This window comes from Falco peregrinus, chromosome 7, assembly GCF_023634155.1.
Source record: "Falco peregrinus isolate bFalPer1 chromosome 7, bFalPer1.pri, whole genome shotgun sequence".
In the NCBI taxonomy this organism is placed as follows: Eukaryota; Metazoa; Chordata; class Aves; order Falconiformes; family Falconidae; genus Falco; species Falco peregrinus.
In genome coordinates this window covers 26,040,319-26,053,902 of record NC_073727.1, presented here as the reverse complement: position 1 = coordinate 26,053,902, position 13,584 = coordinate 26,040,319, and the positions used below count along the sequence as shown (strand labels likewise).

The window sequence follows — 13,584 nt, the reverse complement described above, 5'->3', positions numbered from 1 at the left end:
GGCGCGCCCGGCCCGCCTGGCCGGGAAGCACCGGCGGCCCCGCCGCCCGCTCCCCGCTCCGCTCCACCGCGGCGCTGCCCCGCCTCCCGCTTCGGCCCCAGCCAATGACCGACCGCCGCTCTGCGGCCCCAGCGGGGGCGGGGCCCCGTGGGGACGGGCAGGCGGTCGGGCACCACGTGACTCGCGGGAAACGCTCCCGCGGGGCGGCGGGGGCACGGGGGGAGCCACGGGTGGGCTGTCCTTCCACCCGCGGGATGGGGGCGGGGCCGGACGGCAAGGGAGGGGGCGGGGCCGGCTCGAGGCGGTGGCGCTCACGTGACGCCGGGGGGCGGGGCGGCAGCGCTCAGAGGGTGCGCGGAGGCGGCGGGAGCGGAGCTGGCGAAGGGACGCACCGAGGAGCGGGAGACGCCACCTTTCGCTTCGCCGCCGCCATGGGCCGGGTACTCGCGCTCCCCCTCACCGCCCTCTGCCTGGCCTGCCTCAGCGGGCTGGCCGCGGGGGCCGCGCAGAGGGCTGCCGACGGCGTCGAGGTCGTTGGTGAGTGCCTCGCCATCCCCCCTCCCCCCCCCTCCCGGCGGTTGCTGACGGGGCAGCCCCTCCCCCCCCCCCCGCGCTCGCGCGCTGCCCGTTGGTGCCGGCGGCGAGGCGGCTCCGCGCCCGGGCCGGGCCGACCCTCCGTGCCCGCCGCCGGCGGGGGAGCCCCGCGGTGCCGGCCGCCCGGCGGGGGAGCCGCCCCCGCTCCCTGGCGGCTGGGCCGCAGCCCGCCGCGCTTTTCGCCCGCCTCTCTCCGCCTCCTGGCCCCTCGCTTTCGTTTCCCGCTCGCTGCGGGCGCGGGGGCCCGTGAGGCGCGGGGTCCGTTAGCGCGGCTCGGGCCGCCCCCGGCGCCCTTCCCGGGCGGGGCAGCGGGCAGCGGCTACTTTCGTCTCCGGTGAAACGTACGCGGCGCGTTTGTGCCTTGCGAACCTGGCGCCGGCCGGGTCCGGGGGTTACTTACGTAGGGGGCGTCTGTCACGGCCGCGGGTTGTTCCTTACCCTGGTGGTGGCCGCCCTGCTGCTCCTCGGGGCTCGCCTGATCTTTCTGGCTCTGTGCGAAGGAAGTAAGTTGTTCTGGAAGCACTTTAATGTTCTCTGGCCACGTTGTGTAGTGGTGCTGGGTGCAGCTAAGTGTGAAGCTGGCCAGTAACCTCTGCTTCGGCCCCTCTGCGTTTCCTCTGCGGCCCCACCGACGACGGGGTGCGGGCCGGTGTCGGGCGCCCTGTGGGCAGCGTGAGCTGCTGGGGGCCGCCGAGTCGGCGGTGAGCAGCCTCGGCGTGCAGCAGGAGAGGGCAGTGTCGGTTCAGCGGGACAGGCTTCTGTTAGTGTTTCAGGTTTCCCCCTCAAGTGTAAGGGGAATATCCGAATGTGCAAGAGGCGGTACAACAAGCAGGTTTATCCTGGGAGCAAACGTGGCCTTGCCTGCACTTCAGATCAGAGTTCGTGGTACCTGAGTTACTTTTCCAGTGAAGAGCAGGCACCTGCTGATGGGTAGAGTTGAGAGGCTTTCTATGTGATAACAAGCTCCCCAAGAAAACCTTTTGCAGCAGGAGTAGCATTGGGGAAACGCCTGACACCCTGCCACTGGTTCTTGAAGTTAACAGCGCATTCTTGAAACCTTTTGTTGTGATATAAACGTCTCCTGATCTTTCACTCCTGTGAATCTGTTCCTCCCCCATGCTAGTCTGGGAAAGGTGTTTTGAAACTAGAAGTCCTAGTGCACCTGGCATTAGCTGGCTGCACGGACTGTCTGCCTATCTCTGCAGATGTACTGTGCTACATCTTTTATGTACCAGTGAGGCATTTACAAAAGCAAGCATTGTTCGTTCATCAGGAGTGTTGTGCATGCTGTGATCGTTCTTCATGTGTATACCCAGAACAATAAATGACTTCTACTTTTTTCTTCCCTGAAATCTGTTACCTAGGAATTGTCATATAGCTCTTGAAGTGGTTTAAAGTGCCTTCTGAAGGGAACAGGGCAAGTCTGGTGCATACCTCATTCATGCAAACCGACGAAGGTCTCTTCATATGTTTTTTTCATTTCTTGAAAGTGAAAAAATAGCACCAGTATTTCTAGCCTGCTCCTGCAGTAACCAAGAGAAAGGCCAGGTAGATTCAGTCTTACTTCAGATTTAGTAAATAATGAAGTTAATGTATCTGCAGTTGTTATCTTGAGATGTATATTACCATGCTGACTGCTGAAGAGCTGTGAATAGCGGAGAAAGGTGAAAGGTCACCCAAAGGTGCCTGGAGTAGGTGGATATGATGTGAAATGTGCTGGAGCGTATGGGGTATAAGGAGTTGTGGGTTTTCTGAGTACGATGCTGTATGAGTCAGTCTTAATTAAAATTAATGCAGTAAAGTTGTAGATTGGAAGACAATCTTATTTGATCCAGGTGGTGGATGTGTTGTCATTGTGGTTTTAAGGCAACAATGTTTGACTGACATTAAAAAGCTGCTGGACTGGTTAGGTTGCTGGCTTCTCCTGTGATCAAAATGTGAATAGGTTGACTTTCTGCTCCGCTTTATATGCGTTTGTATACAAAGTCCTCTAGGTTCTTGTCTTTATTTCCCATACTTGGATTGCTTTCTGCTGTAGGGTTGTTTATAGCTGGCTATATTACCTAAAGGAAAAATATAATTGAAAGGAGTACAGCTCTTACCATCTGAGGTTTCAGTTAACTTTGAAAAATTAATTTGGTAACTTCATTAGAGTAGTATATTCTACGTTATCTGAGTATGAGACAAAATCTTGGTGTACATGTGGGGTCTGGTTTTGGAGTGTCAGTAGTGTCTGGAGGGAAATGCATTTCTGTTTTGTCAAATGCATTCCTAAGTTGCAGCTTTCAGTTGTAGTTAGGTTAGTGGGAAGGATTGCACCTTAACCTGGGAGATGTATGTATGGTAGGGTATGGATCTAAGAACTGATTCTGTGGGTGAAGTTGCTCTTTTGACAGTGGTAATTTTGTCTTAATCTGTGCATTGCTTTTTTTTTCTTTTTTTAGGTATTTGTGAAAACATTTCTGACTGCAGTTCATGTATTGACAATGATACAAATGTAGCCGTCTGCAAGTGGATCACATGTGAAAGTAAGGAGGACAACACAGTGCAGATTCTTACTATGCCATACAGAACTTTAAACCCAACTAGACCTACTTCATCATCTATATTAATGTTCATTACATAAATAAGCTGGTTTGTTTCATAACCTAATGGAGCATTAATTCATAGGTTGTATCTGTTAAACATTTCAAATTCTTATGTGGTGACAGCTGAACATGTTCAAAATAATCCCAGATTTTTAAGCCTTCTGATATAAATCTGTACTGTTGATAAGTTAATGTTTTCTAGATGGTTCAGACTGGTTTTAGAACAAACTAGTTACTAGTGTTTGCTAAGGAGTCACAAGTGGATTCTGATATGCAGACGTGTATACCTGTGTTTCAGTCCCTTTTGGGGTTTTGTCATAGAGCTGGTGGTCACAACCACTACTCCTGAACTGAAGTGCAATAAGGGAGAGGAGTCCATTAAATAAGATTAGTTAAGAGTAGTGTTTCTAAAATTGCAGCCCACTGAAGGGAACATGACAGAGCCAAAGAAGCATTAGCTGGTCTAATTCTGAGCCATGTTTTTTCCATTGTAGGAGAGTTGGATTTAACTACATTTAGGTAAAATCTGGCACCTACAGCCCTGGAGGAGGTTGCAGCTGACAAAGTCATACAGAGATTACATAAGTAGTCATCAGGTGGATTATTTGTATTTCCTATGTGAGGTGGAAACAGAGTAAGATGAGAGAATGGCTTGACTGTAATAGTGATTTTGTAGCACTTGATTGTAGGTAACCAAGACAGGTTATGCAAAAAGGCTAAGATGCTTTGGAACTAACGAAAAGAATTTTGGATGTAACTTGTCTGGTACAAGAGTGCCCTTCAAGAAGCTCTTTTTCTGAATCTGCATGTGCTCTCTGACTAGCAGGCACATACAGCAAACATGCAGGAGATCTGTGTAACTTCTTTGAGGGAGGGGATGGTATGCAGGCAGAGAATAAGAAACTGGTGCCTTCAACAATTTCAAGGTCAAAGATCTGTTTGAAAAGCTGGAACTAATTGCTTGCATTTAGGATTTTTTTAAGACAGACTTTATGATCCTACCCATAGAGATGCAAAATGTTTAACTTGAAAAATGCTACAAATAGTAGAAACACAGTCTAATTTTATAGCCTAGGAAGGAAAAATACCAAGCTGTATTGTTACTGCAAAATGTTGTATAACCATGTAAAAGTATTGCCTAAGTGTTGATTTGAGTGGTAGAATAACTAGTGAAAGAAAATACTAAAACTTTTCTAAATTCCAATTATTAATATAATACTCAAGTCTTACGTATTGAAGTGGCTTTATTGTTATCCTGGCTTGAAGATGGTGTTTAGTTTGTCCTACGAACAGTTTATTAGTATTTAGGAACAATGTCTCAACCACTTTAAAGTTCTGCCACTGTAAATATTCTTGTCTCTACTTTTCTGACAGGAGAAAGCATGTGTGTAAATGAAACAGAAGTAGTTTTGAAGAATCAGAGCTGTACAGCTGTAGAACAATGTTCTTGTAAGTATTCAGATACTCAGCTTTCACATTGTTGAATATGAAGCAGTTGTGTTTACAGCTCCTTCACCTGTAGACCTTGGTAATACTTTCTACAACTTACGTAAGCACATACAAGTATGTAAATAAGCCCATTGCTTCTAGCTTAAAGCTGTGATGTGATGCTAAAATGCATAGTTTCATTGTGCATTCAGTTAACAGCTTACATTTGCTGTTTCAAGAAGCCTGATCTACTTTACTAGACAAACATCTCTGGCTACTGGCTTGGCTTCTTAGGTGAACATGGATAACATTTCCTGTTAAATACAGTGCGTTCTAAGGAACTTGTCAGCATCCTCAAGACAGCAAGCTTCATATTCAACAAAAAGTCATACCTGTTAAGTCCATTGTTTCATCTGAGGTGCAGTAAAAAGGAAAAACTTAAGAACCTCCCAATTTTAATTGTTAACTAGTACAGCTCTTCATGCAGTTCTGAAGTGCAGGGTCTGGGTTATAGGACTGTGTAAGGTAAATTCTTCATGCTAGGAACATGCTCTGTTGCATATCTACTTCAGTCTTCTCATTAATTTGTGCTTGCTGTGCAAAGCAGATTTGCAGGGTATGAATAATTTAGATTAAGTCTTGAATTTCACTTTTGTGAAAGCCTACCAGTTTTAGTTTTTCTGAAAGCTGACCAGAAATAGACTTCAAAATAGGATTTTCATATTTTAAGGTCTAGAACAGAAAATGAAAACTCTTAATACTCTTGTCTAGGTGAGTTCAACAGTGTGGCCAAAGAGGCTGGCTCACATCAATAGAGACGAAGCTTCCATACTGCTATGGGCATCTTGTGGTGGTGGCAGCAAGTCAGAAATAATTCCACATGACCCCGTTTCTAAAATTGTAACGATCATCTCTTAATCAGGACTGTTAAAAGTACCATTTCTCAGTGCTTTGCAAAGAGAGCATGCTGTTACAATGCCTTACTCTATATCTAAGAGTAGAATTTCTACAATCTGTTCCTGTTAACCTGATAACATCACTACAAGTTTATTGTATTTTAGCTTTGCATGTTCAAGGAAACTTACATTGTCACCTTCATTAGAGGATCTTTGTTGGTGTGAAAGGAGCCTGTATACCTTATCAGCTCTTACTTGCAGAGTCATGGCTTAGCACTATATTTGGGATTGACATGGAGGAACATTAAGGTGGACTTAAACTGACTAGATGCAAATGGGACCTGAGAGACAGTAGATTCTGATATATGCAGCTTATCTCTAGAAAGTCAGCTCTGGCTGCCTACCATGCTGAATTGTTTCAAGATGTAAATAACCACATTTAAATTAGTCTGAGCATTAAAGGCTTCTGGACATAATGGTATTTCATCAGGAAGCTTGCTGATTTATCAGTGTATGATTAAGCAACAGTTTGGATAAGCTGTCCATGTGTGATTAATTCAGTTAATACAGTAGGTTGCAGAAGGCTTCACAGTTGTTTGGTTTGGGGTTTTTTATAGCACATGCTGAAGCTGAGAGCACCTACAACCAGCAACAGCTCTCAGAACAGAAAGCTTAAACTTTTGAATTCTTGAGGATGTTTTGAGTTTCCCCCCATACTGCTTCAGCTAACCGTTCTGTTTTCTAGTTGAACTTGATAGCTTAGGTTGAATTTTAGTTGCAGTGGGGTTGGGAAGCAGTACTGAATATCTCGTTTCCTATTGTCTAAAGCATGCACAGTTTATGCTTATACGATAGGACTCTTCTCCCTCTTGTTTGGTTTGAGGAATCTTGAGTTGCCAGTTGGACACTGGCTTGATTGGGCTGCCTGTGACAAGGTTCATGTATTCAATTGTGCAACTTTTGCTGTTAGTGTGGTAGATTGAACTTCCAACTGCTTTGTAACTTCAAACCAAAACTACAATAGAATTCAGTGCTATACAAATTCCCTAAAACTCAGCCTGCTGCTGTTCAATTTGGGCTTTGGTGTTTTGTTTTGTTGGGTTTTTTTTTTTGTTAAACACTGTCATTGGTCTCTTTAATGTAACTCTTTATTCTTTAATAGCTCCTACAGATGTTCCTCCTTCCAGTGCTACTACGCTGTCTTCCAATACTACTACACCACCTGCCAATAGTACCACAGCATCTTCCAATACTACCACAGCCAGTCCTGCTACCACAGCTCATACTACTATAGGTAATATAGTACTACTGAACATAGAATGGCAGTAAACTAGGAACTGGAGAATAAAGGACAAGGACTTTTTCCACAGATCACTGTAGTAGCATGAATACTAAACGCCTGACGTATGGAATGCAGAAATGGTCCCAAAGTTTGGAAGAAGTTAACAGAGAAAATGCTCCTTTTCAACAAAATTAAGAATTGGCTCAGTAGTAATTGTTTGAATTAGATTAGTAATTTCTGCTAACCATGAGCTACTGTGAGTTTGATTTTTTTTTTCTTATTGTTGTTGACCAGTTCAAAATTTTCTGTTCTTATATGTGCTGCCATCTTAACAGTGAAGCTCTTACAAAAAAAACCCTAACAACAAACAAAAAAACCCACCCCAAAAACCTAATCTTTAAAAGCATCTGATGTTTAAGGGATGTGGAAGGTAATGAGTTGATGCTTGATTAGGCTCAGAATAGCCTAATGTACAGGAGGGTGATGTGTGAGTAAACCTACAAATGTTGGCTTCTTGTCCCAGGCACATAGTGCAATATAGATTAATTTTTAGTAATGCTAATCTGGGGGTGGGATGTGCCAGAGACCCAGGACAGGAGGAGAAAGGGGAATCTTTGCTGTCCTGCAAGTGTTTCTCCCATCTAGAGATATTACAATAAGTAATTTTTCTAGTACAATGAATGCTAATTGATTAAAGGCTGTTTAATGAAAGCCTTTTTCCTTGATGCAGTTTCTCAGTTGTCCTGAAGCAGCTGTCTTGATTGTTGTTCAAATACCAGCATTTATATTAGTGCTTTTTTCTAAATAAAGAATCGTTGTCTGATCTGTGGAGAACCTTGAAATATTTGGATAAGGGTGGTATGCAAGTCTGAAAAAAATACTTATTGCAGAAACTTGGCTTAATGCCATGCAGCTGAACATCTGAATTGTGTGGGGTGCAGTCTGAGGTCAAAGCTTCTCCTTGTTTAAGCAAAACAAGACAAATGATTTACATAAGAACTTCAGTGCTTGCAAACTTTGGCCTTGAAGTTTATGGTATGTGTACATACTGTCTTCTCTCAAACAGCTAACATCACCAACGTAACTACACATGCTGCCATTACTTCAGCTACTACAACACCCAGTATTCCAGGTAACTGCTACTACTAGCATAATTACAGCATAAAATACTTTGTGTTGCTTTAAAAGCATTATCTTGAAAGACCTACCAAGTGACAACATTAAAGGAGTATTGGTGTATCTGCTGTTGTCACTTCTAACTTTATGGTGCATCTCATTTTGTTAAGGTCGTGGATATATGTATGTAGCAAGGTAATACCCTGAGAAAGAGCTAATTGGTGAGATATTAATGGTTGGAAGTGTGTTGGTCAAATGAAATCAGCTGGCTGCTTTTAATAGTGTGGCTGGAAGTCACTTGTTAACTTGCTTATCTTCGGGAGGTGGTATTTAGTTTTTTTCACTTGGAGCACAATAATGGGATACCTATAAAAAAAGAAAATTGAGCTACAGTGATGGAAATAAGCTGAAATATTTTATTACTTCATGAAATAGCATATTCATGACTGATGCTGAAAAGCTCTTTAAAACTAGCTGTCAGCAGATGGCTATTATTTCCAGCTTCATATGTGTTGTGGCTTCAGCTGATTTCTTTAAGTGTAACTCTTGGGGTAAAGTACAGTAGGTGGAAGATAATAATTAAATTTGAATTTAAGCTAAAAACTAGAGCAAGCAGCATAGGTGGGAAAATGTGTTTTGAATGTGAGCACATCAATAATATACTTCTATGTACTTCAAAAAGCCAAAGCTTTCCTCCTGTACAAATAAAGTTCAGCTGGGACTTGCTCAGTGTTGAGGTCCAGTGCAGTTTGCCTATAAATAACTCTAGCCTTGTACAATTTAATCACATTTCAGTAACACTAAGCTAAATGCAGCTGCTGACATGTCTTTACTTTTGATTTTTTTGTTGTTTTCTTATTGGTACTTGGATGTTTTGAGTAATCTTAATACAGTGAAGCCAATACGAAAATCTATAAAACTTCCGTGAGTATTGTGCACTCACAAACTCTGATGTGGTGTTTAACAGGTACGAATGCTACTGTGACTCCTGCACCTTCTCCACGCAAATCTACATTTGATGCTGCGAGTTTCATAGGTGGAATTGTCCTTGTTCTGGGTCTGCAGGCTGTTGTTTTCTTTCTGTACAAATTCTGCAAGTCGAAAGACCGAAACTATCATACACTTTAGAACCTGCCACTTTATAATGGACTAGTAGCCCAACACCTGTAGTTCACTGAACCAAAATATTTTCTGTTGCTCATGGAAGACAGCAGTTCATAATTTCCTTTCAATCTTTAAAAGAAGACTTTAAAAGAATATTTTTGCAACATTATACTTGGTAAGAGGTGATATGAATCTCTTCAACAGGATTACTTGCAATATGCTGCATGGGTTTTAATGGCTGTCTTACTTTCCTTTAGTGGCTGCTGCTGTGGGACTTTTTTTTTTTTTAATATGCCAAAAGTAGACATTCAGAGATTCTTATTCAGTGGCGACACTGTCTTGAGTAGACAATCTCATGATGACTTGTTGTGACAGCTAATTTAATCAACATTTGATACAGTATCCCTTTGGTTTTATCAGGATGTGAATTATTGGTGATTGACTTCAGGGAGTGAAATGCCATTTATACTAGGTTATGGCTCTTACAGCATGCTGCTAGAAAGACGAACAAAATTGTAGAAGTAGATAATGTCTTAACAGAATAACATAACCCATAAACTTTTTTACACAAGAATAGAGGTTGCCTGATTAAATACTGCATTCCAAACTGAGATCCTATGTCCTTTCCAGGTAATGTTGAGGCTGGAGAGGGGGATGTAGGGATTATCCTTCTAAAGGGGAAATGAAGATTAGTGCCTTAAAGACTAGAAATCAGTAGGCTATAAAAGCATCCCACCTATTTAAAAAATAAATAAAACTGTTAATACTGGCTTTATATAGGAGAATGACTTGAGCATTCCAGGTTAAAAACTTTTTACACTAAGTAGCTTACCTTTTGTTCTGGCCTACAAAGACCAACCATAAAACTAGTGATAAAATTCAGTTCACTCCCTATATAAAAAGGCAACAACTTACATTTATACTTGAAATACTGGTGTTTGGGCAATCCTGGGGTTTTTCTTAATCAAATGGTTCTTAAACTTGTGGCAATTAATTTCAGGGTTTTGGTTTTGTGTTGGCTTTTTGTTGGTGTGTTGGTTTTGTTTTTTTTTTTTTACCCTTCTGTATGTCTGCTTGCTGTAGGAGCAGTTAAGGGTAGTTAAGATGATCTGCTGATTTGATCCTGGTCAGGATTGCTGTAGTCCTGGGACTGCCAGGGCTACATCTTTTTTTTTTTTTTTTTTTTCTCTCTCCCTGCTTCCTGCCATCAGGTTTGTGTCACCCTGCAATAAAATGGTTAAAGAAATCTATTCAGCCAAATAGTATTTTTCTTTTCTTTGGCTGGATCAGCCGTGTGATCTGAGTATCAAAGGTAGGTCATGTCCAATGTAGACTGACTTGAACACCTGTGAAAATAAACCCACAGGAAAAATGGAGGTAAAGATAAAATTTGTGAAAAAAGTGGCAGATGTAGAACATAATACATAGCTTTTGATAATATCCCTGATCATGAGTTTCAGGATAATCTGTAGTACTGTCTTACTGGCCCTGGCTTGGCTGGAATTTGGCACCCAATACAAAATGATAGCATTAGTGCAGATAATAGTCACAGCAGTAGAACTTAAATATGAAGCAAAAATAAGTGCACTTCAGTTGGAAACTTTAAAGTGCACAGTGTTGCCTTCTTGTGTTCTTCTAGTTTGGATGGAATTGTTTTTATCGTGCTGCATAGAAAACTCGAATTCCTACAAAATACAGAAGTTACTCACCAGTACTGTATCTTTGAGTTCATTAGTTTTGGGTTTTCTAAACAAAACTAAGACAATCAGCTCAGGTTTATTAAAACAGCAGAGTGAGTGGCCAGTTTCCAGCAACAGTATGTGTGTGGGTTAGATGGTATATCCTTGGCCTTATTGTGAAATCACATAATCTGTCCTTTCCCTATCTCAGAACTATTTTACTACATTTATTTGTTTAAAAAGATACCCATGAGCTTGTATTCTGTGTTTTGAAGTGAGCAACGTACTTAAAGTGTGACAGTTCTTCAGCTCGGCAAAGAAAACTGTATGCCTAGTATATAACTTTTTTTGCCCTCAAAGGGCTATCTTTTGGGAAACTTGCAGGAAAGTGCTACAGAACACTTCATAGCATGGAAGGCATTGCCACAAAAAGTTACTGCTCTGTTAAATGTTGCTAAAATGCTTGTCCTGAGTTATGCTGATAATGATTTAGGTTGCTGATAAAGTATGCTGGTAAAGCAAACTAAAAATAATTTTTAAAGTGCCTTAAAGTTGCTTAATCTTTTGCCTCAAATTTTGTTTAAAAGGGTAGAAGGGATACCTTGCCTTAGTTACTGAATTTTTCTTGGTGCCAGCAATTGCTACTTTCCAAGTCTTTAGGAAACCCAGGATCTCTGACATGTACTGATGCCAATCTGAAAAACTCGAGCTTGTACTATACCAATTTAGTGACGTTCTGGAAGGCCTGCACTATGCACCGCTTGCTCATTAGCCTTGCCAACAAGGTATAATCCACAGTTTACAGAGTTGTAGCTAGGATTGTTTTCCTTTCAGTTGTTTGGGGGGCGGGGAGGGAGGCTTGGTTATATGTCTTCAGCATGTGCTTGGCTGCCTCACTATAGGAAGTAATTGCTCCTTTGTGAAACGGCAGTATCAGCTGATCTGTGCTGTGTACTTGCAAAAAAACCTGGAGTAACAACTTGCAGTTTTTCTTGGCCTTGTGTTTTGAAGTGGAAGGTAGCTCATAGATCTGTAGTTGTATTTGCCCCTAAATCAATTTTAGGCACTGAACTGTAGTGACTCTTCAAGTTATCTGGCTTTTTCTTGAAGCCAAATTGTGCAAATATAAAGCTGTTATCTTATGAATGTTCTCTGCAGGTGTTGCTGTAAAAGTTTGTATTTTGTCCTCAGTGGAAGAAAACTGAAATGGTTGTAATCACAAAACCAAATTGATAAATAAAAATCAGTTGAATGGAATTTTACTTGTAAACTTTTTTTAATGTGAGCAATCCTGGGGCGGATTGTCTACTGACTTGCTGGAGATAAGAGCTGTTTTCCATAGCGATTGAAAAACATGGTGGGGAAAGAAGGAGAATGAAAGTTTTTAAGAGGTAAGTTAGCTCTCCTAAATACAGCATTGACTTTGCATTTGGTATGTGCAGCAATACTGATACAGATTTAGAATTGTCTCCAAAAGAATTCTTATTTAGGTAGTGTTTTCCATGTTAGTTTAATCCTGTTCTCCCCTTTAAAGCCAAAGAACGGCAAGGCATTTACTAGGTGTTCCGGTTGCAACAACCTGTAAGGCTTAATGCTCCTCTTCCCAATAGCAAAGCTCGTAATGCTGGCTGTCACCTGTGAGGTGGCAGAGGGACTGCAGTCTGTGGTTCCAGGGAGGCTGTTAACCCCTGCATTGTAGCATCTTCTTGTGTTACAATCTTTGACCTGTATGAAAAAAGTATTGCTCTGAGCCTTCTTTCTTCATTCCTTGAGTAGGAGGAGGATATTTGCTAGGAAATAAGAGAACAGAGGGGGTGCAATGCTGTAGTTGCAGACTGATTAAAAATGATAACCAGCTCTGAGTGAAGTAACCTCAGTTGCATGTCATGACCTCGATGCTTTTGTGGGTCGTGAGTGATGTGCGAATGTGTCACAGGTTGTATTGACTATAACTCAGTCTCATATGGGGAAACTGCAAAAACTTTAGTAGCCTTTCTGGAAAGGCTGTATAGAAATGGAGGAATCTTAGAGCTTCCTGATGTGCTTAAAATTGCTATGCCTTCCAGGAAATCATCCCTTTGCTGCATGCAGTCAGACTTCATTAAGTTTTTGTTACAGTGCAACACTGAAAGCTGAAGCATAGTACCAGTCTTACGTTACTGCTGTTCTTTGAAGGTAGTCTTCTGTAGGTATAGGACTCGCTCAGAAATAATCTTTGAATTTTTCTGGATGAAGCCAAATAATACTTGAAGTATTTTATCAAGAAGCTGTAATTAGCTGGAGATAGATGCTGCTGCAGCAGTAAAAAGGGGCTAATTGCTTCATACTGATGATTATTGCTCTACTTCCAAATCAGCATTTGGTCCCTGGAATGTGCTAGAATCACATTTGATGGCTTCTCTAGTGACAGTTGACCTTGGATAGTTATCAGTCACCTTGTCCTTCATATAAGGCATACATACCTTAAAAAGAATTCATGTTATTTGATAAATGATTCCACAGTGTTCAGAGTATGTTGTGACTTGTTTTGATGTAGCAGCAAGCTTGAACAGAATAAAAGTTTGTTTCAGTAATGGTGAAGGATGTCAACCTTATTCTAGGAATTCTAAATAATAATAATCCTGATCTCTAAATACTGCAGCATTTCTAACAGAAGTAGAGTTCCTTTACTATGTGTTAAACCAGTGTAATGCTGTTAAAGGTTGCTGAGTTTAATTCTAGATCTTAGTTACTTATTTAAAAAAAAGTACTGAGGGGGTTGATTATTCATGTTCACAAGCATCCAGGGATGTGGATAGTGTTAAAAGACACACAGGTTAGTATTCTAACTCATCAAAAGCTGCCATACAGTTTGACACATCTCTGAAAGACAGCTTTGTGTCCTTTATTGGCTAGGC

General features: G+C 42.0%; 1 protein-coding gene across 1 annotated transcript; it reads left to right on the top strand.

The window, feature by feature from the left end:
• Positions 1-325: 325 nt before the first annotated feature.
• On the top strand, positions 326-11,944 carry CD164 (CD164 molecule). The gene is made up of 6 exons (XM_055809694.1): positions 326-537; positions 3,039-3,122; positions 4,557-4,631; positions 6,669-6,800; positions 7,855-7,920; positions 8,872-11,944. Exons 1-6 carry the CDS (start codon positions 432-434, stop codon positions 9,030-9,032), a joined length of 624 nt encoding a protein of 207 aa, XP_055665669.1. The 5' UTR covers positions 326-431; the 3' UTR covers positions 9,033-11,944.
• Positions 11,945-13,584: the final 1,640 nt, after the last annotated feature.